Below are 26,757 nucleotides of genomic sequence, written 5' to 3' on the forward strand. Positions count from 1 at the left end.
TTTTGTTGGTTCCCTGATAAGAGTATGTTAAAGGAAATTGCCCACTGTGACTTTTGCAATTAAAATTGAGATCACCCTGCGAATCTGGAGGCTGAAGCAGGAGGACTGCAAGATTGAAGTCAAAGGAGGCAACTGAGCAAGAGCTAAGTGGTAGTGCTTGCCTAGCATGTGTGAGGTACTGGGTTCGATTCTGAGCACCGCATATAAATAATAAATAAATAAATGTCCTCTGACAACTAAAAAATTATTAAAAAAAAAAAAAAAAAGGCTAGTGGTGTAGTTCAGTGGTAGAGTGCCCCTGGATTCAGTAACCAGTAGTTGTGTGTAACATGTTGTATATAACATTCATAAATAGTATAATTAAAAATACGATTGAGACTGTGAGACATATGGAAAACACTCCAATGTTTCTATCCTCTCTAACCAAAGGTGAATAAAGACTCATTTGTTCCTTCTAAGACTTCGCTCAACCGTGTTCTTTTCTACCCAGGACACTGTGAATATTTACCACAGGTGCACACTAATTATCAACTGAAATGAGAATCACTTGGAATGATTGATTCCAGGTTTGCAAGCAAAAGCCTCTGATGAGTTGTACTTGCTTTTTAAGTATTGTTTTTACTAAACAGTGGTCTTGGTTCAGTGGTGTAAATTTTTGTTTTAGAGGACGGAAAGGGTCTGTAAATAAAAGATGGTATAGGAGGCAAGCGCTAACATATTTTTCCCTTGGCCTGCATAGGTAGAGGGTAGCCCGGCTGGGGCTGGGATCAGAGGAGACACTGGAGGTAGTCCTGCAGCCCAGGGCCATCCTACGGCAGATGGCATCGAGGGCCGGGAGGTGTCACCCCGCCCAGGGAAGGAGCCAGGACGCCAAGCCCCGCAGCAGGAGCTGCAGGCCAGGTCCCGGTGGGCGGAGGGAGCCCGGCGCGCGGCGTCGCGAAGGAGGCGACGGTGGCGGCGCCCACTCCCCCTTGATCCCGCTCCGGGCCGCTCGTCTCCCGCTGCTGGGCGCCGGCGCGCTCGGCTCTTTCCGCCGCTGCCGCTGCCGCGCGCTGCCCCGTGCGCTCCAGCACCTTCGGCAATTTCCGTCGGGCTCTGGCCGCCATTTTCTCGCCGCTTGTGTGGCTCGCTGGCTGCGTGGCTCGGTTCTTGTGAGCGAAGCTTTGTCCGGTTCGGCAATGGACGGGTATGTATTGGGGTCGGTGAAAAGATGTGTGCGAGAGAGGAGTTGGACCGTCCTTCGGCGGGGTCCGGGGTCGGGGAGAAACCCTCGGGCGGCCCCTCCCAGGGCTGGGCTACCGTTACCCAACCCCCGCCCCATCGCACACACCCCTCCCCTTGCTTCCCCCGGCTGGCTCTGGTCGAGAAAATGGGCAGAAAGCGGGCTCCGAGGCAGGGGAGGCATTGGGGCGACGGCGGGGGGGCGGCCCCGGGGAGGGGGGCGGGCACCGGCGTGGCGGCGGGGGATGGGGAGGGAACCCCGGGACGTCGCACCCGCCCCTGCCCCCTCCAGGAGCCATTTCGATCTGTACCCCGGGACCCGAGCCCCGGGGTAGGGGCGCCAGCGGGAGCCAGCGGCGTGGGCAGAGACTGGCCCGAGGCGCGGGGTTGTTGGGGGTTGGAGAGGCACTTGCGGTGGACCTGGCCATCCCTGGCCTCCCGGGCCTCGCCCGCCCTGGCCGGGAGAGATGCCGGTGGCGGGAGCTCCGGGGAAAGCCGAGTCGGAGCCGCTGGGGAAGGGGGGAGGGCGTGCGGCGGAGGGGGAGGGCAGATGTCATACTCCTTTGTTTTCATCCGAGTCTGGTAGCGGGGGCGGGAGGCATTAAAGAAAATGCCTTTTTGTGGGGCCTAAGAACATTCAAGGCTTGGCAAAAGGGCCTAGAAATTAAATCATCCCGAAATCCCGAAGTGTTTGAGGTCGACTCAGTCACATGGGCAGAGGCCAACAGTCATGGCAGAAACAAGAGCAGGTAGTCAACACAGGGCCACCTTTTTAGCTGTTTTGACTAGTTTCTGGAAAAACAAACTACCAAAAGCCAGAACCGTGCTGCATCTTGGAGAACCTAGGAGTGACGATAGAATGCTGAGAGGTGAGAAACAGGCGGGCTTTGGGAAATGATATGGACCACTCTCTCTCTGGTACTAAAGCTCCACATCTGAAATGACTCAGTTTAATTCATTGTTAAAAAGGGGGCACAGTTTAGGGCGAAAATATAGCAGTACACAGACCATTTGGGGCTGTGAAAAACCAGGGTCAATTAGCAGGTACATTTATTAAAATCAGCGACAGTGTCTGAAGAGTCAAAAGTAAAATCTTAATTTATTTTGCTTAAGTGTCTAGAGTTTCAAGTTCTTAAAAATACTAAATGAAAATCATGAGAGTGAACAGATCCTAGAACTTAAATCGTCCAAGAAGTTATTTTAAGGATTATTTTCCAGATGGAACAGATTCAGAGAAGTACAGTATCTCCCCTTCTCCCCCCCCCATGGGAAATTGATGGCAAAACTTGTGCTGGAGTGTATGTTTACAGTTCCTAGATTCTATCTAGTTTACTAAAAAGTTTTAAGTGATAAATTATTAATAATCATAGGACTGGCATTATAGTGTTCTTTGGATTTTTATCTTTTTGCTATTAAAAGTGTTGTTAAAAATACCCTTCGTTTGCTGAAGTATGTCTTATATTTGAAAATTATTTCTAGAGAACCAGGTTAACAATAGCATAAAGAAGTTTCACTGACCATCAGTCTGTTTGTTTTCCATCTATATTGAAAGTGTCTTCAGGAATTACAAATGAACTACTCTGAAAAGTTTGATCATTAGAAGAATAACAAGAGGTTGAAATTGTTATTTTATTTTTTTTTTTTTTTACAGAATTGTCACTGAGGTTGCTGTTGGTGTGAAGGTAGGAGAAGATTGTTTGAAAGTTACGTGAAAAACAGGATTGTTGGATCTACTGTCATTGCAGTTAATGAAGAATTTCAGTTAGCTTTGGAAACTAAGATACAGCTAACAAAACCCAAGCATAAAATAATTTGTAAAGTCTGATTATATGAACAATTGACCACCATAAAGTTGGTTAATCTTAATAAACAACAGCCATATGCATTTCCTGAACTGGCAGCTTGTAAAAATAACGTTTTGAAAAGTAACTGTGGTGTTCAAGGAATTAATGCTTTACATACAATTTGTGAATGCACAATTATATCACAGATCTCTGAAGGAAAACGGGTTTTAAATGGACAACAAGCGATTTTTGACTTAAATCATGTAATTTTGTTTTTCCAAGTAATTTTTACTCTTTTGCCTTACAAAAATATTTTTTTATCAGTAGTAAGGCACACTATAAATGAGTTGTCCTGACCCTTAAAAGGAAAGTTTTTTAGGCAGTTAGCTTTAAATTTTAGTCACATTTAAATTTGTCTTTTAAAGGAAATTGGCCTTCCCCATCTTTTGACTAAAAAAGTTACTCATCCTTTATACTTCAGTACTACTGGTGAGGTCATTTGCTTCTTTCAGTAATTAGACTTTCAGATGCCTTGGGCTTTTTTTGTTTGTTTTTTTTTGTTTCTAAACCTGTAAGGGCATGATCCTTGGCTTTTTATTTTTTTTCCTTTGGTCTTGGGGGTTGAACCCAGGGCCTTGCACATGCTAGTGCTCTTACCACTGAGCTGCACCCCTAGCCTGATCCTTGTCTTTTAACTTTTTATTTTCCCAAGCTTGGCACAACAATGAGATTCCCCCTACCCCTTCAACCACTCCGCTCCCCAGTGTGAGTAGTCTTGGGAAAGCTGTATGTTTAGTCCTTTGAAGCTGTTGATTGTTTTTTGGAATTCTTAGAATTGCATCCATGAAAGTGTGATAATTTTTTAGAATATTTTTGGGAGATGGTCTTGTTTTATAGTACACTATTTATTTGTCCATGCTTTAATATTCATATTATGTAGATTGAGGGAGAAATAATTAACATGCATATTTAATTTTGATAATTTTTTTTCCAAATTGAAATCGTTATGGGATTTAAAATAGGGAATAACTCAAGAGTTCAAAATGTAGTTCTCGGAGTTAATATTCAAATAAATTTCTAATGTAAATTTTGTAAAATAAATGATTCAAGTTTCTTTTGTAAAATAATAAATTGATACAAGTGTGAGTTTTCCATTATTAGTGGAAGAGAAGGAAATTATAGACAAGATATAGAATGAAAAGGCAGAAAAGAGTGAGGCAATTTAGAATAGGATGTCCTTATAATTTTTTGATTATCTCACTTTTTTATATTAGTGACTTGAGGAAACATTGCAAAATGATGTAAAAATAATTAACAATTTAAAAAACATTTTTATATAAAAGTTTGACTAGCTGAAGTTAGTTTTCTAGGATAATGATTTAAGATATTTTACTTTGTCAGACTATGTGCAAGTATTTGTTTTCTTTTTAAAAAAGTTTTTTTAATAAACAAAGTAACAAGTGCATATTTTAAAAAAATCCATAGGGAAACATTTTTCCCTGATTGAGTTCTTTCTTTAGTTAGATAATTATTTTAAAAATTTTTCTGAAATTATCAATTTATATATTACCATGCATGTAGCTATCTTTGTGTACACAAGTGGATTAAAAGTGTGTATTTTTGTACTATATCTTGCTTAAAAAATAACTATTGAGATATAATTTGACATAAACTACCCCATATGTATAGTGTACAGTGCTTTGACATGTATATGTCAAATCAGCACCACAGTCAAGATAATAATCTATTGCTTTGAGAAATACCATCTTGCCCCTTTGTAATTCTCTCTTCCTTTCTTCCCCCAAGTAGCCACTGTTTTGCTGTCAATATAGTTTGAAATTTTTAGACTTAAATAAATGGAATCTTGCAATATGTATTTTTTATGTATGTGGCTATTCCACACAGCATAAATTATTTGGGATTTACTTGTGTATCAATAGTCCATTTTTTTCTGTTGCTTTGTAGCATACTGTATGGCTATATGGCAGTTTATTTAGTTAACCTTTTTTTTTTTTGGGTGGTATTTGGGATTGACCCCAGTGATGCTTTTCCACTAAGTGGCATCCACTACATCTCTAGCCCTTTTGATGATCAGGGTCTTGCTTAGTTGTCTAAGCTGGCCTCAAACTAGGGATCCTCCTGTCTCAGCCTGCTGAGTGACTAGGATTACAGGCATGTGCCTCTGCTATTTATTTAATTTTGAGTGGACATTTGTGGTGTTTAAAGTTCGGGGCTATTATAAATAAAGTTGTAAGCATTCCTGCATGTCTTTGTGATTATATGCTTTTTTCCCCTTGGGGGCCCATGATCAGAATAGCAGGATCATGTGATAGACATATCTTTAACTTTTAAGAAAATGCATACTGTTTTCCACAGTGGTAGTACCATTTTATAGTCTGTCAGTAGGGTATACGATTTCCAGTTTCTCCTCGTCTTTTACAATGCCTGTTAATATCTGTTTTTTGGTAAGAGAGAGTCTAGTGTCTATGAAGTGATAGTTACAGTTTGTATCCCATAGTATTATGTGAACATCTTTTTGTCAGCTGTTATTATCTTTTGTGAAATGTTCATTTAAATCTTTTGCCCAGTTTTTGGAAATTGGATTATTTATTTTTTGAGTTTTGAGAGGTCTTCTTTCTAGATGTAAGTCCTTTATCAGATAATATGGTTTACAAATATTTTCTGCTACTTTTCATTCTCTAAATGATGTATTTTGAAGAGCAGCAGTTACTAATTGATTAACTCCATTCAGCTTATTCTTTTATGGATGGTGTTTTTTTGGTGTCACAAATCTATCTTTCTTTTTTTTGGTATTGTGAATTGAATCCAGAGGCATTTGAACAACTGAGCCACATCCCCGGTTCTTTGTTTTTTGTGACAGTCTTGCTAAGTTGCTTAGTCTTGCTAAGTTACTTAGGGCCTTACTAAGTTGCTGAGGCTGGCTTACTTAAGTGGTGTTTTTTTTTTTTTTTTTTTAATTCTTTATTTACTAATGGATGTTTTATATTTTGGTTTAAAACTGTTAATTTGAGTTAATTTTTTGAATATGGTACAAAGTATGGGTCAAGTTTTTGGATTTAGATGTGTACATCCACATTTTCCGTTGCAATTTGTTGAAAAGACTTCTCCATTGAATTGGCTTTGTAGCTTTGTCAAAAATCAATTATCTATGTATGTGTGATTCTATTTCTGTACCCTGCTCTTTTCCATTGACCCATTTTTGTCTATCCAGATGCCAGAAACATTGCCTTAAAATCACTAGTCTTGAAATCAGGTAGTCTTGGTCCTCCAACTTTGTTCTCTTTGAAAGTTGTTTTGGCTCTTCTGAGTCATAGAAAACATGCTGGGACATTACTGAATTTGAGTTGAAATGTAGAGCAGTTCAGAGAAAATTCACATCTTAAGGTTGAGTCTTTGTACCCTTGAATAAATAAATTTATCTCTTTGTTCACATAAGGTTTTATAATTCAGCATTGTTTTTAGTTTTCAGTTTACAGATTTTCTACATCTTTTGTTCATTCATCCCTAAGTAGTCCATATCTTTTGATGTTATTATAAATGATATTTTTAAAAAACACAACTTACAGGTGTTTGGTGCTGGTGTTTAGATCTACAAATGATTTTTGCACATTGCTCTTGTATTCTACACCCTTGCTAAACTAATTTCATTGATCTGATAGTTTTTTTTTTTTTTTTTTTTTTTTTTTTTTTTGTACATTTTGTTATATATTCCACAGACTGTTTACATTCCAGTGGTTGGTAGACAATTTTCTTCCTTTCCTATCTGGGTTCCCCCCCCCTCCCCCCCCACCCTTTTACCTATGACATCTAGTACAGTTTTTAAAAAAAGCAATGAGAGTGGGCATCGTCATCTTATTCCTCATATTAGAGTGAATGTTCCACATGGTATTCTTTTTTTCTTATTTTCCTTATCCATGAATGTAAAATGTACCAGAGTTAAGGAAGGAATAATAACATGGAAGTGAAGTTATGTGGGCTTCTTTGTGGGGAGATTTTTAAATTACATATTCAATTTATTTACAGGACTTTTCAGGTTACCTATTTTTTTCTTGGGGGAGCTTTGGTAAATTGTCTATACAATTAGTTCATTTCTTCTAAGTTGCATAGAATTGCATAGATTGTTCATAATTTTGCATAGAATTGTATGTTTTATGATTTGAGTATCTTTAGACTGTAGTGATATCAACATTCTCATTTCTGTTACTGATTATTTAATAGACTTATTTTCTTCTCTTATCAGTCATCATAGAAGTTTATTTATTTTATTAATCTCCAAAAGATCAGCTGTTGGTTTCATTTTTTTTTGTTTCGTGTTTTATTGATTTCTGTTTTTTCTGTTTTGTGTTTAGTTTTTGCTGCTTTTTCTGCTTAATATTAACTTTGAAGCTGATGTTATTGACATGGCATCTTTTCTAATGTAGGGGTTTAGTGCTGTATACTTTTTTTTAGGTAGTGCTTTCAAGGCATTCCTCAAAATTTGATATGTATATATTTTTTTCATTCAGTTCAATTTTCTAAGAATTTTTAAATTTCTTTGGTTTATGGCTACTCAGTGTAATCAAATGCTGACTTTTTAGAGGAAGATTTTAAGTACAGTAAAATTGTAGCAGTTCTTTTAGTAAGTTGATTAATCAAAATGTAATTGGATGACTAATGAAGTATACCTGTTTCTTAAAATAAGTTAGGTTTTTTCCAGGTTGGGTTTTACTAGTACTCTGAAAACACTGATTTTAAATCGCTAAACTCACAGTTTAAGCTGTATTATGGCTATTGAATTAACCATCATTGGTTTGCTTAGATACTTGCAATTAAATAATACTAAATATAATTTTTTGATAATAGTTGAATATAATTTTTTTATAATAGGTATGGTTTTTTCAAAATTGTTTTTTTTTAAAATTTTGATTTTTCTTAAAATGCTTCTCTTTAATGCATAATTCTTGCTAATTATTTTTATTAGAATTTCAGTATATGAACATTAATAATGTGTCTACTAAATGACAGCACTGCGTTAGTAACTAGTTATTTAAAAACATTGGAGAGGGCTGGGGATATAGCTCAGTTGGTAGAGTACTTGCCTTGCAAAGTACAAGGCCCTGGGTTCAATCCCCAGCACCGCCAAAAAAAAAAAAAAAAAAAAAAAAATTGGAGACAGAATATACTTTCCTTGAGGTCAGAGACCTTAAGTTTATTCCTCATTTATTTTGCTAGTTAAATAGTCTCTAGAAGAGTCTAGACTTCAATATGAATATAAATCTGTGAGCCATTTATCAATAGAAAGGTAAATACTAATTGTAGCACTACATTTCTTTCATTGGAGATCCAAAAGAGACTCTTTTTTAGGAGGACCTCATCTAGTTGGAGAGATAAATACCCAGTGTTTTAAGTAAGTGCCATACAGCCACAGTAAGAGATTACTTTTGGTTGTCAGTATCAGAGGTTTCATTTATTGTTATGATCTGTACCTTGTAGATAGGATGAAATAGGGGAGGGAGTAGAGCTCAAAACATGTTGCGTCTGTGTGCTGTCAAAATTCAGTCATTGAACGGTGAGTTGAATAATTTGCCTTTGTTTTCTTTTGGGGGGGGCGAATATTAACACAATAAAAATATGGACAAAAGAATACTGATCAACAGACTTTTTTTTTTTTTTTTTGCACAAAATCACACCTAGCTTAAATAACGTAAAGCAAAAAATACAAGATATATTGTTAGGAATAAACATCACACACTGAACATCAGACATCAAGTTTTCTAGTTGCAAAACACACCACCACTTATAAAATATTATTATCAGTAAAACGAAGAGTGTAATCAGGTATTTAGATCCAACTGAATTTCCTGGGAAAATTGAGACCATATTAAATTACATCATCACAAAACTATCTGTGGGTAAATCCGTAAAACGAAAAACCAGTTCTTCGTAACAAAAAGAGGGAGAAGTGGCGAAAGAATTCATAACATTAAAAGATATTGAAGAGACGAACGACCTATCCAGCATATTACTCTTATTAGATTCTGATCCTCTACCCCACTAAAACACTCTAGAAAGATACTATGATTTTTATAAGGAAGTGAGAAATTTTCATGCAAATTTAACATTTGATAATACCAAATATTAAGTTTTGGGAGGTCTTAATGGTATTATAGAGAGAATGCTTATCTTTCAAGAATATCCACTGAAATATGAAACAATATGGATATCTGGAATTTGTCACAGTACTCGGAAAAGAAAATTTGTGGGTGACTCTTAGGACTAATGATAGATACATAATGGTTCCATACCATTGTGCCTAAAATTCACTACAATTATCATAAAAAAAGACTGAAAGAGTGGCTGCTCAAAAAATATCTTGTGATAACTAGTGATATTTACTACTTTAACATAAAAATATTACTTAACCACCTTATTTCCTAATGTAGCATGTCTAAAACCAAGTTAAAAATGCCATTACAGTTTAGCCACACAAATAGACCAACAGTTTTGTCTACTTTAAATTGATCTTGAACTCTTTTATATTCTCGTTAAAAATGCATTGAAAGTTAAGGATGATCTTTTTATATCTTTGGCAGTACATTTTGATATTGAGAATTTTTATTTTTCTGAAGTTCATTATAAAAGCTTTAATATATACAAAATTAGAGGGACTGTTATAATACACATCTTTTTTCTTTCTGTTGGAGAATATTAAAGCAAATCTCAGATCATTTTGTATCATCCCCAGATACTTCAGTACATATCTTTCAGATGTAATTTCTTAAAGGTGACATTGATGCCAGTACTATTCCTGGTAAAATTTAACATAATTTCTTAATATCATCTATTGTCCAACAGTATTCAAAATACTTTTTTCCCACCCTTTTCCTATCAGGAACCAAGGAAAATCAGTATGTTAATTTGGTTAATGTTAAAATCTCTTAATCAGTAAATGACCTTACCTTACTCCTCTTCTCTGGCTTTTTCTTTGTTAGAGAAATTGGATCATCTGGACAATTTCATTTTTTTGAATTCTGATTTCATGTCATATGTTCTTCATATTCTCTGTATTTCCTGTAAATTTATAGTTAGATGAGGCTTGGTCAGATACATTTTTAATTTTTAGCAAGAATATTTCGTAAATGTGCATTATGTAATTCCTGTTGTATTACTGCAGGAGGAACAGAACAGAATGTCTAGTTATCTCTTTGTGATGTTGACATTTATCAGTAGGTTGAGGTTTTGTCAGCTTGAGGCACCCACTGTAGAGTGCTTCCATCATCCTTTTATTTTTTTAAGACAGGGTCTTATGAAGTTGCTTAGGGCCTAAGTTGCTGAGACTGGCCTCAAATTGGAATCCTGCCTTTGCCTCCCAAGCCAGTGGGATTGTAGGCATGTGCCACTGCACCCAGCAATTAATGATCAAATTCTTTTCTCTCCAAATAATAGTTAGAATTCCTCCATTAAAAGCTTTGTCCATGAACTATTGGTCACATTGAAGTGCCTTTTTTATAAGACAAGCAGGATAGATTTTGACTTAAAAAATATTTTTCCTGAAGAGTTGGTACCCCTTTAACGTGTATTTTCCACTCTATTTCAGTGAGTGATCATTCCTTCTAAAATGCTTAAATTATTTCATTTTGGGCCAGGTGGAGCTTATAATACCACTTACTTTGGTACTTGCTTGAAGTAGCATTTTTTGCTTCTGACATTTAATCAGTCATTTCTTTAAAACATCCTGGTTCCTTTGAGTGAAACATGGTCCTTAGAAACCACAATAATGTGGCTGCCAGGGTGCTAATTGCTTTTAGATTGTTACTGCTTCCAGACCCTTTCAGTGAATAGAGAGCATTTTCCCCCCTTTTTAAGCAGCATCAGTATTGCATTAACATTATTGAATATAGTTTTTTGTAATCATTTTTGTCTTTTGAGTATATTCCAGAGAATTTATAGTACAATCATAGAATGTTAAAGTTTATTGAAATAATTCTCTTTGTGGTTCTACCACCATGTGGGTGGTTAGGTTTGTTTCACTTTGGTTTTAATTTTTAGGGATTTTTTTTCCCCCTTTGAACTGAATTTCCAAAATCAAAACTAAAATTACCTATGTTCAGAAAAGTCTAACCAAGCTAGTCTAGTCTAGTCTAGTCTAGTCTACTTTGCTTTTCTTCTCTACTTGTAGATATTTGCTTTAATTAGCCTTTCGTTTATCACTCTTTTGATCAATATAAGCAAATGGAAACTTGTTCCTACCTTCTTCATGTAATAGATAAATGGTAGCATAGTATATACAATAATTTATATTTTGACTTTTTAACTTAAATACATCCTGGAGATCACTCTATGCTATATATTGAAAATTATTCTCTTTTCTTTATACTGCTTCATAGCTTTGTATACTAATAGGCTTTTGGGTGTTTTCCTTCAGTCTTTTAGTATTACAGATTATATTATAGTGAATAGCTTTGTGTATATATACTCATCTAGTATATTTAAAAAAAAAAAAAAAGATCAGTATTTCTTCAGACTAACTCCTAGATGTGAAATTGCTAGGTCAGTATGTAAATACAAATGTAATGTTGCTAGGTATTGCTGAATTCCTTTCAGTATAGAGTTTTGAATTTTATTATTTGGAAAGTATGGGTGGCTATGTCCCATAGCCTGCCCAACAGAATATATTGTTAAAAGTCGGCTAGTTTTTCTGTGAGATGTGAGATGGCACCTAAATGTAGTATTAATTTGGATTTGTCTTACTGTGAGCAAGATGTAACAGATTTTCAATTTAAGCATAATTTCTACTTCCTTTACTGAGAACTGGGCTTATTTCTGTTACCACTTTTCTATATGATAACTGGTCTTGTCATTTCTGTTTTAGATTTTATAAGTCTGCGTTTGAAGTTTAGATTCCTTTTTAATCCAGTTATGTAAAAGTTACTTCAAAATTTCATTAGATTAAACTTGCTGTTTTTGACTAAATATTATGGAATTTACTGAGATATTCATTATATATGATCTGCTTTTGTGATTTTCTTGGACATTTAAATAGAATGAATTACTGCAATATGTGATTTTAAAGGCTGGTATAGCAATATTAGTAGAGTGTTTGGTGTGGTGCACTTAACCTGTAGTCCTAGCAGCTCTGGAGGCTGAGGCAGGAGGATCCCAAGTTCAAAGCCAGCTTCAGTAATTTAGCAAGACCCTCCAGCACTTTAATGTGACCCTGTCTCAAAATAAGCAGGGGAAGACTGGGGGTTTGGCTCCATGGTTAAGCACCCCTGGATTCATCCCTGGTACCCGACCCCCAAAAATATATGTGTATGTGTGTGTGTTAGTAGAGTGTTGTATAGCTGTTGAAAGAGTAAAATTATTTTCATGTGCTGATTCTTTGCTCCGAATTGAGAGAACAATGCTAGTCAGCTTGTCTGATGTGATCCTTTTTTGTGTTTGTCTGAATATTTAAAATGTAAACTTTTGGAGAAACAATTATGTAAAATTTAAGTGTAGTTGATTTTGAAGTGGAGGAAAACTTTCTATTTTTTTAAATTTGAATTTCCTAATATTTGAAAATTTTAAAAATTTAATGTCTTCAGGGGTTACCTGACCAGAAAGATTGTGGTCTGTATTTTCTTCCTGTGTATGTATGTCTATTTTTTAAAATGTAGTACATGTATTTTTAAAAGTTTTATTTGTTAAGTAGAAGAGATGGCCAAAATATGAGACAAAATTCTTTAAAGTTTTGTAGGTCTCATATCTTGGTCAGTGAAGATTGGAAAGAAAAACTACACTTAGGGGTGGCTTTACGTGTGGAGAGGACATGTAGTCTTCCCGGGTTCAGTAAATGTTAAGTCCTTTTTATATATTTAGGGTCTTAAGTTACCCTTTTTCTCATTGTTTTTTTGTGTACTTCATTTATAAAATAATTTGTATGCTATATTAATCTTCCATTCTCATTGTAGTTTGATTAAATTCTTTCACTATATCTGATAGTGGGGTCTTCATAGTTACTAAATTTTGATAAATGTGAGTAACATAATACATGGTTTACTTGAGTGTCTTATTTAAACTTTTTGATTGTTATTCTTTCTTGCTTAGATTTCTTATTGTTTATGTTTTTCATTGAAGTGTCCCAGTTCGGGTGATAAAATATCTTGTCACCCTGTCCTAATTTGTTATTTTCTCCCTAGAATCTTTTATTATCAAGATTTATTTGTGAGACTATTGTTAACACCATGAATATGCCACTAAAAAAAAAAACAAAAAAACAAAAAACCAACTCGAATGTTACCAGTATTGTTGTATATACCCATATGCTCCTTTTTATTCCTCTCCTTACCCTGCCACAGGTATGTACTGCTGTGATTTTTTTTTTTTTTTAACTCTTTCCATTATGGCATGTGTACGTGCACGAGACAGACACACACACAAATATACTTCAGCTTTCTGAATCCATGGGTTCTGCATCCATTCAACCTCAGATTGAAAATATTTGTGAAAAATTGCTTCTGTACTATATGCAGACTTCCTTATTATTTCCTAAACAATGCAGTATAACATCTATTTACATATTTACATTGTATTAGGTATTGTAAGTAATTTAGAGATGGTTTAAAATATGTTGAATATTCCTAGTTTATTTGCAAATATGCCATTTTATACAAGAGACTTGATCATTGCCGTTTTTGATATCCCTTAGGATTCTAAAACCTGTCCCCCCTCATACTGAGGGATTATTGTTTTAGTTTTTTTTTTTTTTTTTAATTTTATGAAAATAAGTACCTATGTAATGTTTTCTATGACTTTTGTCTTAATTCAATAAGGATTTTAATAGCTATATTTTTTTTGCATGTATTTGTATAATACCCATTGCTGGGAGGAACTCTTGGTAAAAATAATTTATCTCTTTTTCTGGATATTTCAGTTGGATGTTTGGGTTAAGGTTTTTTAAGAACAATGTTGCCGTGAAACTTTTTGTATTTTCTAGTTCATTTATATCAGAGTTTTTGACAGTATATATCTAAGGATACATGCTGCTGGGGGTAGAGTACTTGAAACTTTGATATTACTAGATTACTTTCCAGTACATTGTTCCCACTATGCCTCACCAGTAGTGCATAAGTGTTCTTATTGTTTCAAATTGTCAACAGCTCTTGGTTAAGTATTTAATTTCTTGATTTTTGCCACTGTGGTGTTTTACATCTTTGGTCTTTTTATTTTTCTCATTATTAAAGAGGTGTACATGTTTTTCTTTTTTCATTTTGTGGTCATTAGTTTTTCTCATGAAATTCTATGAGATGCTTTTGTATCTGTTGTTTAATAAAATTTGTATTTAATCTTGTATATTTTTAAAAATACATTATGGCTACTGATTATTGGTTTTGTGTATGTTGGTAATATTTTTTCCCAGTTTGTAGCTGACCTTGTCATTTCCTTATACTATATTTTGATGACTAGAGAAGTTACTAATTTTATTAGTATGGTCACAAGTTTCCTTAGCATCCTAAACACAATTATATGATCCTAATTCTTAGACATTTAAAATTTTTTCCTTGTTCCTCTGGATGTCATCTGTGTTGATCAGTTGGAAACTTAAAGCAATATTTGTTGGAAAAAACAAATCGCTTTTCCTCTTTCTCCCCCCCCCCCCCACACACACAACTTTCAACCAGACTTCTGTGACCTCTCTGTCCCCAAATTAAGGAGATTTCTTCCCACCAACAAGCAAGCAGTTAATTCTGTAGCAGCAGACACAACTGGGTGTCCTCTAATTTGATTCTGACACATTTACCTGGAGATAGCTTCATATCCATTAGTTCTAAGGTCAGTCCTCAAGACTTCTCCCAACTTCAACTCCCAGTCACAAGTTGTTTTACAGTGTTTCTGAAGAATAGCTATAAATTGGGGTTCCCACAACCCCTTCCTGAGGTTCAGTTAATTTTATAGCAAGAACTCAGAGAAACACTTTTACTGGTTTATTATAAAGGATTTTTACAAAGGATAGGATGAAGAGATGTGTAAGGCCAATTATGAGAGAAGGGGTGTAGAGAGATTCTGTGCCCTCTCGGGTGTGCCACCCTCCAGGAACCTCCACATATTTAGCTATTTGGAAACTCTATGGACCCTACCTTTGGAGTTTTATGGAGACTTCATAACATAAGCACACAAGTTATATCTTTGACCACTAGTGATCAGTTTAACTAATACCACCTCTTCCCTCCCTGGAGATTATAGGGTGAGACAGAAAGCCCAGCCCTCTAATCCTTCCTTAGTTGTCTTCAGTTATTAACCACCACCACCCCACAAGTTACCAGAGGCTGCCAGCAATTGGTGAATTCATTCACATAAAGATACTACCATTTTGGGGATTCTAAGTATTTTAGGAGTTTGTATGCCAGGAAATGGTGATGAAGCCCAAGTATATATTTCACAATATCACACAATCCTTAATTGCAATTTTTAGGTTTTCTGTTGTTTTTACCATATGGTTTCTTTTCTTTTGTGTATCAAAAATTGAACCAGGGTTGCTTTTTTATTTTTTATTTTGAGACATGGTCTTATTAAGTTGCTTAAGGCCTTGTTAAGTTGCTGAGGCTGGCTTTGAACTTTCGATGCCCCTACCTCATCCTCCCTGGCCACTGGGATTACAGGCATACACCACCACACCTGGCTACCATACAGTTTCTTAATAGAGATTTTTGTGGCTACTTTATGGAGGAATTTATCAGTATTTCCTTTTATGTTTACTTCCTTTCCATCTTAAAGTCTTTACAATACAAAGAGCTTCAAAAGATATATACTAAATTTTTTTTTGAAGATTTTTTTTTTTTTACTTTTTTTTTTTCTTTTTCTGGGTACCAGGGATCGAATTCACAGGCACTTGGCCACTGAGCCATATCCTCAGCCTTATTTTGTATTTTATTTAGAGATGGGTCTCACTGAATTGCTTAGCGCCTTGATTTTGCTGAGACTGGCTTTGAACTCTCAAACCTCCTGCCTCAGCCTCCTGAACCACTGGGATTATAGGTGTTCACCACCGTGCCCGGCTTCTTTTTACATTTGTTACTCCAAAATTATCTTTCCTTTGCATATTGAGTAGGATCCATCCCTCAACCCCCCACCCCACCATAGTTAGGCAATTAACTTAAAATCCAGAGTGCCACCCCTATCCACCCCAGACAACCCCATACATGTTATATATATGTGTGTGTGTTATTTGTGTGTGTGTGTAAGTATATGTATATCTTAGGATAAAGGCTAAGCTACAGAATAGCAGAACATAGCTAAATAGTGGCATAAATAGACAAGTATTTTATTTCTTTCAGGAGAAAAGACCTGGTGTAAGACGAGATAGCAGTCTACTCCATAATGTTAATTCACCAGACCAAGTTTCTTTCATCTTGTTATTTCACTAATCTTGAAGCTTTTGTTTTTGACTGCTTGGTCTGATGATATATTAATTGTGCTGGTTTTTCCCCCCTTTAGTTATTCTCCCTGGAGGTTCCTCTTTGTTATTTTTAATCAGCTTTTGGTTTCATTGATCCTCTTTAGTGTATGATTGTTTTGTGTATTTTTAATAGTTTATGAATTAGTTCTTTCCCAGCCTCTGATAGGTAGCACACTCCTTCTTACCTATTCATTTCCTTGCCCTGTTTGAGACCACAAACACTTACATGGGCATGTACCTTCCTTCTCTGAGAATGTAGTTTGCCTTAGGAACTTGATATTCCTGTCCTTTATCCACATCTTTTTGACATGATTCCCTAGGCAGTCATCTCCAGAAGAGAAAGCTTTTGACCAGATCTCTGTTCTGAATCTTGGCATGACCTGGGGACTCTTACAAGCTTCAGCCTACAGTTCTTAATTTGCCTTCTTGCAGCCTGATAGCTCTTCTACTTGGGAGTGATAGATGAGAGTTGGATTGAGCTATTAAGATGAACAGAAATATCCAGTAACCATGAGAAGAAAAAACAAAATTTTGTCACTGAAATTAATGCCAAATAGTCTCTGATCTTTACCTAGTTTTGTAGTTTTTAAACCTTACTGATTGACCACATAGATTTGATCTTCTGTGTACATTGTCCTAATTGTTTCTGTGGGATGCTATTTTTTTTTCTTTTTTTAAATGGTCATTGATATTACACAGGAGGATTAAATTTATTTGCCAAGACATCTGTGCCAGTCTTAACTTTTATTTTTTAGTTGAATATAAATCAACTGACTTCTTTCTTAGATGAATTAAAATTTTTCAAGAGTACATATTTTTAGTAGAGATTTTGATTCCAAGTTCATTACTAATTTCATTTGTTCTACCAGTCATTTTGGCTATATTCCAAGGTAAACAACTAGACTGAGAAATTTGATGTAAAATTTTCCTTTGGTGTGGTAATGTTAACATTGATTAGTACTGCACAGTACTTTTGGGCATAATGGTAAACCTTTTTACTCAATGGAAAGGCAAATATAAGTACCTTTTTTTATGAAAATATAATTTATAAAAATACTCATTTTTGTAAATTCTCAAAATTGTAAATAATTTGATAGCCTTCTGATTCAGTTATGATACCTATTAAATGTACTGTCTTAACAGCAGGTATGAAATCTTTTAAGGAAGAAAAATGACCACACTATTTTTAAAAAGTGAAGAAGTTCTTGCCATGCTTAAAGATTCATTACAGAAAGGAGGCAAAGAGCATTCTGCATACCTTAAGTTAGAATTAGAAGCTTTCTTTACTCCAGTAGACTTAAGATTTCCTGAACCCATCATCTACAGAATTACTTGTGATTCACTAGGTTGGAAAGTTTTCATTCACAACAGTAAAGAACAATATACTGAAAATTTAAATTTGAATAAGAACTCAAATATGATTTTGAAACAGGGAGAGGGTGTTTTTTGAAAACTAAGGTGATGAAGATATTGAAGACCGTTTAAGGGGTCATGACTTTTGTTTAGGTGAAGAAAGTATTAAGGTTCTCTGTAGAATTTTTTCTTTTTTTTCCTCTTTTTTTTAAAGTATATCTGATCTCACTGGGCACTATGTCAGCATTCCAGTAAGCCCAGTGAGGCCCTAAGCAACTTAGCAAGACCTTGTCTCAAAATTAAAAATAATTTTAAAAAAGGCCTGAGGATTGTGGCTCAGTAGTTAAGCACCCCATGCTCAAGCCCTTGTACCAAAAAAACAAAAACGAAAACAAAAATTTGATCTGAAGTTTTGTTGATTAACGGAAGGATTGATTTTGCTCTGTGTAAGATACTTTCTATGCTTTGCTTATGGTTAACTTGTTTTCATTTATTTGATCCAAGAAAGAAGGCCTCCCCAAAATACATTTATTCTCCTTTATCCATGATTTCACTTTGTGTGGTTTCATTTACCTTCTGTTAACCTCAGTTTGAAAATATTAAATGAATATTTCAGAAATAATTCATCAGTTTTAAATTATGTGCTATTCTGAGCAGTGTTATAAAATCTCATGCTGCTTCATCCTGCCTGGGAACATGAATCATCCTTTTGTCTAGCCTATCCACATTGTATATACTGCTTGCCCATTAGCCCCTTAGTAACCATCTCAAATGACAGATATCAGATGGTCTGTTGTGGTATTACAGTGCTTGGTGGGTTCATGTAACTCTTATTTTACTAAATAATGGTTCCATAGTGCAAGGGTAGTGATGCAAAGGAAGCTTTAGAGCATAAAGCGTATAAGGGCAGACTAACTAGTATCATGTGGCAGTGCTATAGAGCAAATAGGAAAAATGGTAATACATGCAGGGTTCAGTACTGCCTGAGGTTTCAGAAATCCACTGGAGGTCTTGGAACACTCCCCTTTCCCCAAATAAGAGGTATTATAATATGTAGCAGGTTTTAATAATAATATTCCTTTACTATTTAATTGTGGTATTCACCTTTCTGTTACTATGTAACAAATGCCTGAGGTAAATCAACTTAAAAATAAAAGATTTATTTTGGCTCACAGTTTGGAAGTTTCAGTACATGACCATTTGGTCCCCTTGGTTTGGGTCTGTGGTGGTACAGTATATAATAGCAGCAGAACACAGTGGTAGAGGTCCATTCATCTTATGACTGGAAATTGAAAGAGAGGAAGAAAAGAATCTGGGGCCCTGGTATACCCAAAGGAATGCTCAAAATGACCAGAATATCTCTCATTAGGCCCCACCTCCTAAAGATTCAACCACCTCCGAATAGTGCCATAGACTGGGGACCAAGCCTTTACTACAATGGCCTTTTGGGGGATAGTTATTCAAACCATAGCATTAGTTAACAGATATGTGTGGACCTTGTACTTGATCGATACTTGTGAATGTTTTAGTGAACACTCCTGATGGGGGTCAGGCACTCTGCCTGGTAATCACTTATTTGTGTATTATCACATTTAATTCTAAGGGCTCTGATGTAGACGTTGTAAATGAAGAATTTAAGGCTTAGAATGGTTAAATAGAGTTACATAGTTAATAAATGGAACTGAACTCCAGAATTCAGTTCTTAACAATATGTTAAATACTTGTCATGAAAACATAAATATAGGCAACATTTTAAAATTTTTTGGTAATGAACCAGGCTGCATAAAGAGGTATGTTTCATGAAAATATAAAGAAATATAAGCAACATTTTAAAATTTTTATGGTACTATAACCATATTTGATTATAATATATATTTATGCATGTAAAATATGTATTTAATATCAAAAACACCTGGAGATTTTGTGTATTTGGGTTGCTGGTTCCCACCCTCAGAGTTTATTTAGTAGGTCTGGGTTAGACTTGGCATATATACATTGCCAGGAAGCTTCTGAGTCTACTGCTGGTCTTAGGGACTGTACTTTGAAAATTCCTATCATATCCATTTCTGCTTATCTGCTCATCATATCCTATAAACACTAACTATGCCATGACAGATCTTCCATACTTTTATTGAAATTAAAGTTGGTGTAAATATGGTATTAATGTGGCTTGAAACTATATTTTTCTCCTTGTTTTTTTTTTTTTTTTTTTTTTTTTTAATGAGCAATTTGTGGCTAAGTAGAAGGCTTTGAAAACACTTAAGGGACATAACCTAAGTATCTTTTTTAAAAAAAAATTTAAAAATTTTAAAATTTAAATATTCATGTTCTGATATAGCATATGAGTTTAAATACAAATTTGTATAAATTTCAGGGCTAGTTTGATTTTTTTGAACTTTTTAAAATGTTTTGATAAACTGTCTTTTAAACTTTTTTTCATTATGATGGTTGCATTTAACTTCTTTGTGCTGATTATTTAATCAGCCAGAATTAGTTTAATTTTTATTAATACCCTTGTATGTAATACATACATACAAAAACAGTTGAGTTAGCTACTTTATATTCTATTCATGGATGTTTTTATAAATGCAAGGATTTTTCAAAGTAGTTGAAACATCACTGGCAGGTTTGAACCACTGTGCAGTTTCCGAACATAAAAATCTATAACCTTTTCCTTAAAGTATTTAAGGACATGATTCAGTTTCTTTTTAATTTTCACAGAAAGAAATTTCTCATTCCATAGATTTTGCTTTTGTTTTCAGTGTCATTTCAGTCATTGTTGCTTATACCTAAGTATTTTTGGTGTTGATGATGTTCAAAAGAATAGATTCATGAATAGAGGGATGAAGTTAAGTTTTAATTTTCTTAAAGGATTAAAATTTTCTAACGATTGCCAATAATGTACTATTTAACATTTTAAAAATGAATATTTGAAGAATTACAGATAAGTGATATTTTCAGATTCATATTTTAATATTTATAGATGTCTTATGTTAATTTGTTTTTGTTTTTATAGAGAGGATCTGACGAACTACTCTCAGGCAGTGTTCTCAGTAGTCCAAACTCTAATATGAGTGGCATGGTTGTTACAGGTAAGTGTTACTTTCTTAATAGCCTATCATTTGATGTTTTATGGAGTAGAATGTTAAAATTAAAATTTATTCTGTACTTAGTCTTTATTTTGAAATGCTGTGTTAAAACATTTTAAAGGAAATTTTACTTGAGTATGTTCTTTTAATTTTTAAAAACTCTGTTGAAATGTTTTAGAGAAAAGTGTATTAGAGTACTTATGTTCCAAGTCAGAAATTCTGAAGTTGGTGACTTGATAGGCAAGTAACTTTTAAGTGATTGCTTTTTTAAAAATTATGTCTCCCTTTTTTTCCTGTAGTCCTAGAAATTGAACATGAGTCCTTGCACACGCTAGGCAAGCATTCTATCACATAGCCATACCTAAAGTCCTTAACAGATTTATTTATTGTTTTTGACTGCATCATGATTTAATTTTTTTAATTAAAAATTTTTAAATTTACATAGTTATTTAAATATGTACAGTGTGTTAGTTAAATCAGGGTAATTAACATATCTATCACTCTGTTGTATCATTCATCATATTATTGTGTTGAGATCACCTTAAAATTATCAATTATTTATTTATTTACTTATTGAGCTGAAGTCTTGTTATGTTGCCCATGTCAGCCTAGAACACAATAGGCTTAAGTGAGCCTCCCTCCTGCCTTAGCCTCTCAGCTTCCTCAATAACTGGGAGTAAAGACATTTGTCACTGCTCCTGGCTCTTGATTGCTTTTTTTCTTTTTTAATCACAAAACTATTACCTTTCCTCCTTTTCTCTTCCATGTTATAATCTTATGTGCCCCTTTTACATTCTTCTTGCATTTTTATTTTTTGTGTTTGTGTGTCATCTGTTATGAAGTGTTTTTTTCTTCATTCCACAAAGCCTAAAGTCTGAAATGTAAATAAAGACCAAACAATTCATTGTTTTCTTTTTGTGACATTGTACTGTTTTCTTTGCTGTACCAATACTTAATTCTTTGAATTGATTTCCCTTTGGTTGTCTAGTTGGAAATTTAAGATGATTTATTTAATATTTAGAGTTTTTCCTAAATTCTATGTCTGAAATAATATTGTTGATTGTTTTAATGTCTGTCTTGTAAACAAATGTAAATAAATTTCTAGACCTTAGTTTTATGATTGAAAGACCAAATTTTTAATCTGTTTATTGAATTGAATTTACCTTGTATCCCTACATCTCACATTGTATATCTAAAACCAAAGTTCATTTTTTTCTGTATTCCTTCCTAAATGACTTGAAGAATTAATTATATTAGGTAGTAAAATAATCATAAAATATGAAAAATGGTGGAATGAGACAGACATCATTATCCTATGTACATGTATGATTACACGAATGGTATGAATCTACATTGTGCACAACCACAGAAGCGAAAAGATGTACCCCGTTTGTGTACAACGAATCAAAATGCAGTCTATAAAAATAAAAAAAATGCTGTGAAGAAAATTTTAAAAAAAATCATGAAAGACTAGAGGACATTTTAATTTCCTTCAGGTAGCCTGTCTATACATAATACTTTGACATATACATGCCCATTCCTGACAGTTCAGGTAACTAAAAATTATAATGAAATATTGAATCAAATATAGATATGGTGGTATGACACTGAATTTGTCAATACATATTATTACTAATTTTTCTGTGCAGTGATTACAAAGCAGAAACCACAAGGCCATGATTTAGTTAACCAAAGTGTCATGTGCAAATAATTGAAGAAATAGACTCAACTATCTGCAACTCTGCTTTGTCATTTTTTTTTTCACACAATATGTAATACCATTTGAATGTTTTAAAAGTTAATATTCAGGACTCTGAGAGGGTAAGTGATAGCAGCCTTGGCCTCTTTTTTTTCCAGTGGACCCTTCAAACCAAAAACTGTATAACAGAAGAAAACATTTCGGACACCTAGTGTCTGAAATTGATCAGTAAAAGCACAAGATTACTGTCTTGAGTGAAGGGATACTCATGAGGAGAATCTTAAGATCTTTCTCACTTTCTACTTTGGAATGAATACTGCTTTAGCATAGGGAAGTGGAGCCTCAGTAAAGCATAGAGATCTCACTGAAGAGATTGAGATTGAAATTCAAAGGGGATCAAACATCTGAGATTTGTGGGAAAGGGTCCAGAAGAAAAGAAATTGTCAAGAGTTTTTAAGCATTGGGCAGTGGGCAGAATTTGGTGTAGTTCACTTATAATTTTGGACAGTGGCTAGGTTGCATGTGTATGGGTTGAAACTTCACTAAGTCTATCAGAAATTGCCTGCTGTAGGGCTTAGAGCTAAATGGTGATTCTGTAGGTTTGAACAGTGTTCTGAAACATTGGAGTTTTAGAATGCAACACCTTGCAGAGTAACTTAAGCACCCAGTTTAGAATTCAGCAAACCCATGACATTAAAGAATCATATTCTAGGAAGTGCCATTCATCTAAGAAACTTGAAAGTCTAACCTGACAGGATGTGAAGGATTCATCAGTAATTTAGTTGCCTGCCAAAATAAAACAGCACTGTTCATGGAAGACAATGTGATTCAGTCTTACAACTATCATCTGTAATATTAGTAGCATACCATCAAAAAATACAAGTGGTAGCCAGATGCTATGGCACACACCTGTAATCCCAGCAGCTTGGGAGGTTGAGGCAGGAGGATTGCGAGTTCAAAGCCAAAAACAGCAAAAGCCAGGCGCTAAGCAACTCAGTGAGACCCTGTCTAAATAAAACACTAAAAATATGGCTAGGGATGTGGCTTAGTGGTTGAATGCCCCTGAGTTCAATCCCTGGTACCTCCCCCCCCAAAAAAGATACAAGTTGTGAAAAAGCAGAAAAGTAAAACCCATAAACCAGAGAAGAAACATGTAGTAGGAGCAGATTTTTATAATGACCTAGATATTAGAATTAGCAATCAAGGTCTATATTTTCAAACTATAAAGGAAAACTTTGACATAATGAGTGAACAGAGGAATTTGTTGAGAAGTGTGAAGAAAGCATATAGAAAAAGTCTAATGGAAAACTAGAAAATTTGAAAAGAAAAATTTACTGGTTGGGATTAATGGAATGGGGACAAAAGAAGAAAGGTTGGTGAACTTGAATTCAGATGGATATAATTTATTCAGTATTTTTCCAAAGAGGGAAAAATATACCTGTGGACAACCAACCATTCTTAACATATATATGTAATTGGAGTTCCAGAGATGATAGACAAAATAGGGCCAAAAATGTGTATTTTGCATGTATGTGCGTATATGTGTGTTCAGAAAACAGGGCAAAGAAGTGTATTTTATAAAAAGTATATTTTATATGTGTGTGCACAGAAGTAGGATACTTCTAAAATTGTAGAAGAAATATCAACAGTATAGTTCTAAGAAACTCCGTAAACCTCACATGTAGATGAATAGAAGCATACTTAGCTACATAATAGTCAAAATATTGAAAACTAATGATAAAGAGCAAATCCTAAAAACAGCTAGGAAAAAGACATCTAACTGGAAATCAATACCTGTACTAAAAGAAAAGCTGACATCTTCAGACTAAGAAGAATGGCATTGCAGAGCTGCAGGAAGGTAGTGAGGAGTGTTGGTAATGGTAAAAATGTTAGTTAAAAAAAGAAGACGAAACAAAACTCTGTCTCAATTTATTTGTGTTTATGTATATTATATAAGTGAAAACTTTGTAGTTTGGAGCCTATTACGTATAACAAATGTGCATTTGACAACATCCAAAAATAAAGATAAAGGGAATTTTAGTGGTAAACCTTATGTTTTATGAATACAGTATTGACCCTCATAGGAAGATTCCGATGACTTAAGGTTGCATATTAAAATTTCCATGTATTGTCTCTTAAAAATAATAAAAAGTATAGATACTGAAAAGCCAGTAGTGAAAAAATTGGAACATTGACTGCCTGACTTTCAAGAATTACTGTTAAAATTACAGTAATCAAAACATTGTGTTGGTGCAAAGGAAGATGAATAAGGCAATGGAACAAAATCGAGAGAGTGCAGAAGTAAATCATGCAATTATGGACAAATGATTTTTTTATAAAGATGCAAAATCAATTCTGTAGAGAAAATTTAGACTATTTGAATGCTGAAAAAGTTGGGTATAGTCATATGCCTCCCCCCAAAAAAACCAGGATCTGTATCTTCTAGTTCATATAAAAGTTAATTTCAGATGGCCCATGACCTAAAAGTAATACCTAAAATCATAAAACTTATAGATGAGAACATATTGAAGGTGTGACTTTGTGTAAGGAAGAAATTTCTTAGACATGACTCTAAAAGTACTATTTTTTTAATCTATTTAAAAAAAACACACAGTGGTACTTGACATTTTTGTTTTTCAAAAGATACTTAAGAAAAATGAAAAGATAAGTCATCAGGTGGCAGTACCTTTATACATAGCATGTAGTTGATAAAGGACTTACATCCAGAATTTATACTTAAATTCAGAATAAGAAAACCCAGTAACATGACTAACAACCTAATTTAACCAATTGGCCAAAATATTTGCACAGATGGTTTCAGCAAGAAGAGATTTTGAGACATAGCACATGAAAATGATACATGATGTCTTGTTACTCTTTAGGTAAATGTAGATTAAAGCTACAACTAGGTAACATTGCATATCTATCAGAATGACTAAAATTTAAAAAGGACTGACCATATCAAGTGTTGGAAAGAAGGCAGAGGCACTGTGACACTCATAATGTTGATGGAGGAGTTTAAAATTGTAGAACTACTTTGAATAACAATTTGTCCATTTCTTAAAAAGTTAAATAATATGCTTTCTCTGTGATACTCCTGTTTGCTAGGCATTTACCTAAGAAAAATGATAAAGATATGTTAATTTAAAAACTTGTACATGAATGTTCATAGCAGCTTTATTTGTAATAACCCAAAACTGAAACAATCCAAGTGTCCATCACCAGAGAATGGATAGACAGGTTCCAAATTACATTATGAAAAATATGGGATAAAATCATCTTGTGTGATTATATTAATTTGAAACTGGGAAATTTGAACTAAAGCAAATTGGTGTTTGTGAGGAGTATTGAGAATGGGAAAGGGTAGTGGGGAGTAGGGTGGCAAGGGGGCACAAGGAAACTTAGGAATGATGAATATATACACAGTCATATCTTGGTGTCTGTGGGGAGATTAGTTATAGGTCCTCCCTCAACCCACCAGAATTGCTTATATCCTTTTACGTTTAATGTCACAGTATTTGTATATAATCTACACACATCCAGCAGTGTACATTGTCTTGTCTAGATTATTGATAATATCTAACTCATTGCCTATACATTACTGCTTTTGTGTAGATTTGGTGTAATTGTCGGTGCCTAGCAAATACAAGTTTTGCATTTTAGAATTTTCTCAAAATTTTTCACTTTAAATCATAGTTGATTTAATCATCTGATGTGGAATTTTTGATCCAGAGAGCCAACTGTATTCCGTTGTAATGTTATGAATCCATACATGTGTCAAAATTTGTCAAATTCTACACTTTAAATATATACACACATATTAGAATGGCCAACGTTCTGAATATTGACACCACTGGATGCTGGCAATGATTTGGACCAACAGGAATTCTTATTGCTGGTAGAAATGCCAAGTGGAAAATTTAGGAAAAACTATTTGGTGTTCTCTTACAAAACTAAACATACCTTTACCATATAATGTAGAAATTATGCAGTAAATGGATAAAGTATGGTACATTCAGACAGTGGAATCGTATTCAGTGTTAAAAGGAAATAGGCTATCAAGCCATGAAAAGACATGAAGAAAATACACCCATATCTGTGTTTGTCCTTGTTCAATAAGTTTTTGTTAGATTCTATTTTGGAAAATCAAGACACGTTGATTTAAAAACTTTT

The 26,757-nt window shown here is 34.5% G+C and overlaps 1 protein-coding gene across 5 annotated transcripts in view; it reads left to right on the forward strand.

Annotated features, from left to right (window-relative positions):
- Positions 1-958: 958 nt before the first annotated feature.
- PTBP2 (polypyrimidine tract binding protein 2) overlaps positions 959-26,757 on the forward strand; it is a 70,075-nt gene continuing 44,276 nt past the window's right edge. For 2 of the 5 annotated variants that reach the window (XM_079105480.1, XM_079105481.1), the window contains exons 1-3: positions 959-1,186; positions 2,873-2,903; positions 20,813-20,888. In XM_079105480.1, coding sequence (XP_078961606.1) covers positions 1,179-1,186; positions 2,873-2,903; positions 20,813-20,888 — 115 coding nt within the window. In that variant the 5' untranslated portion in view covers positions 959-1,178. Of the gene's footprint in view, positions 1,187-1,814; positions 2,091-2,872; positions 2,904-20,812; positions 20,889-26,757 lie in introns of those variants that run through there. The other 3 variants (XM_079105483.1, XM_079105482.1, XM_079105484.1) reach the window with 3 other exon arrangements.

Source organism: Sciurus vulgaris (assembly GCF_902686455.1).
Source record: "Sciurus vulgaris genome assembly, chromosome: 1".
NCBI lineage: Eukaryota > Metazoa > Chordata > Mammalia > Rodentia > Sciuridae > Sciurus > Sciurus vulgaris.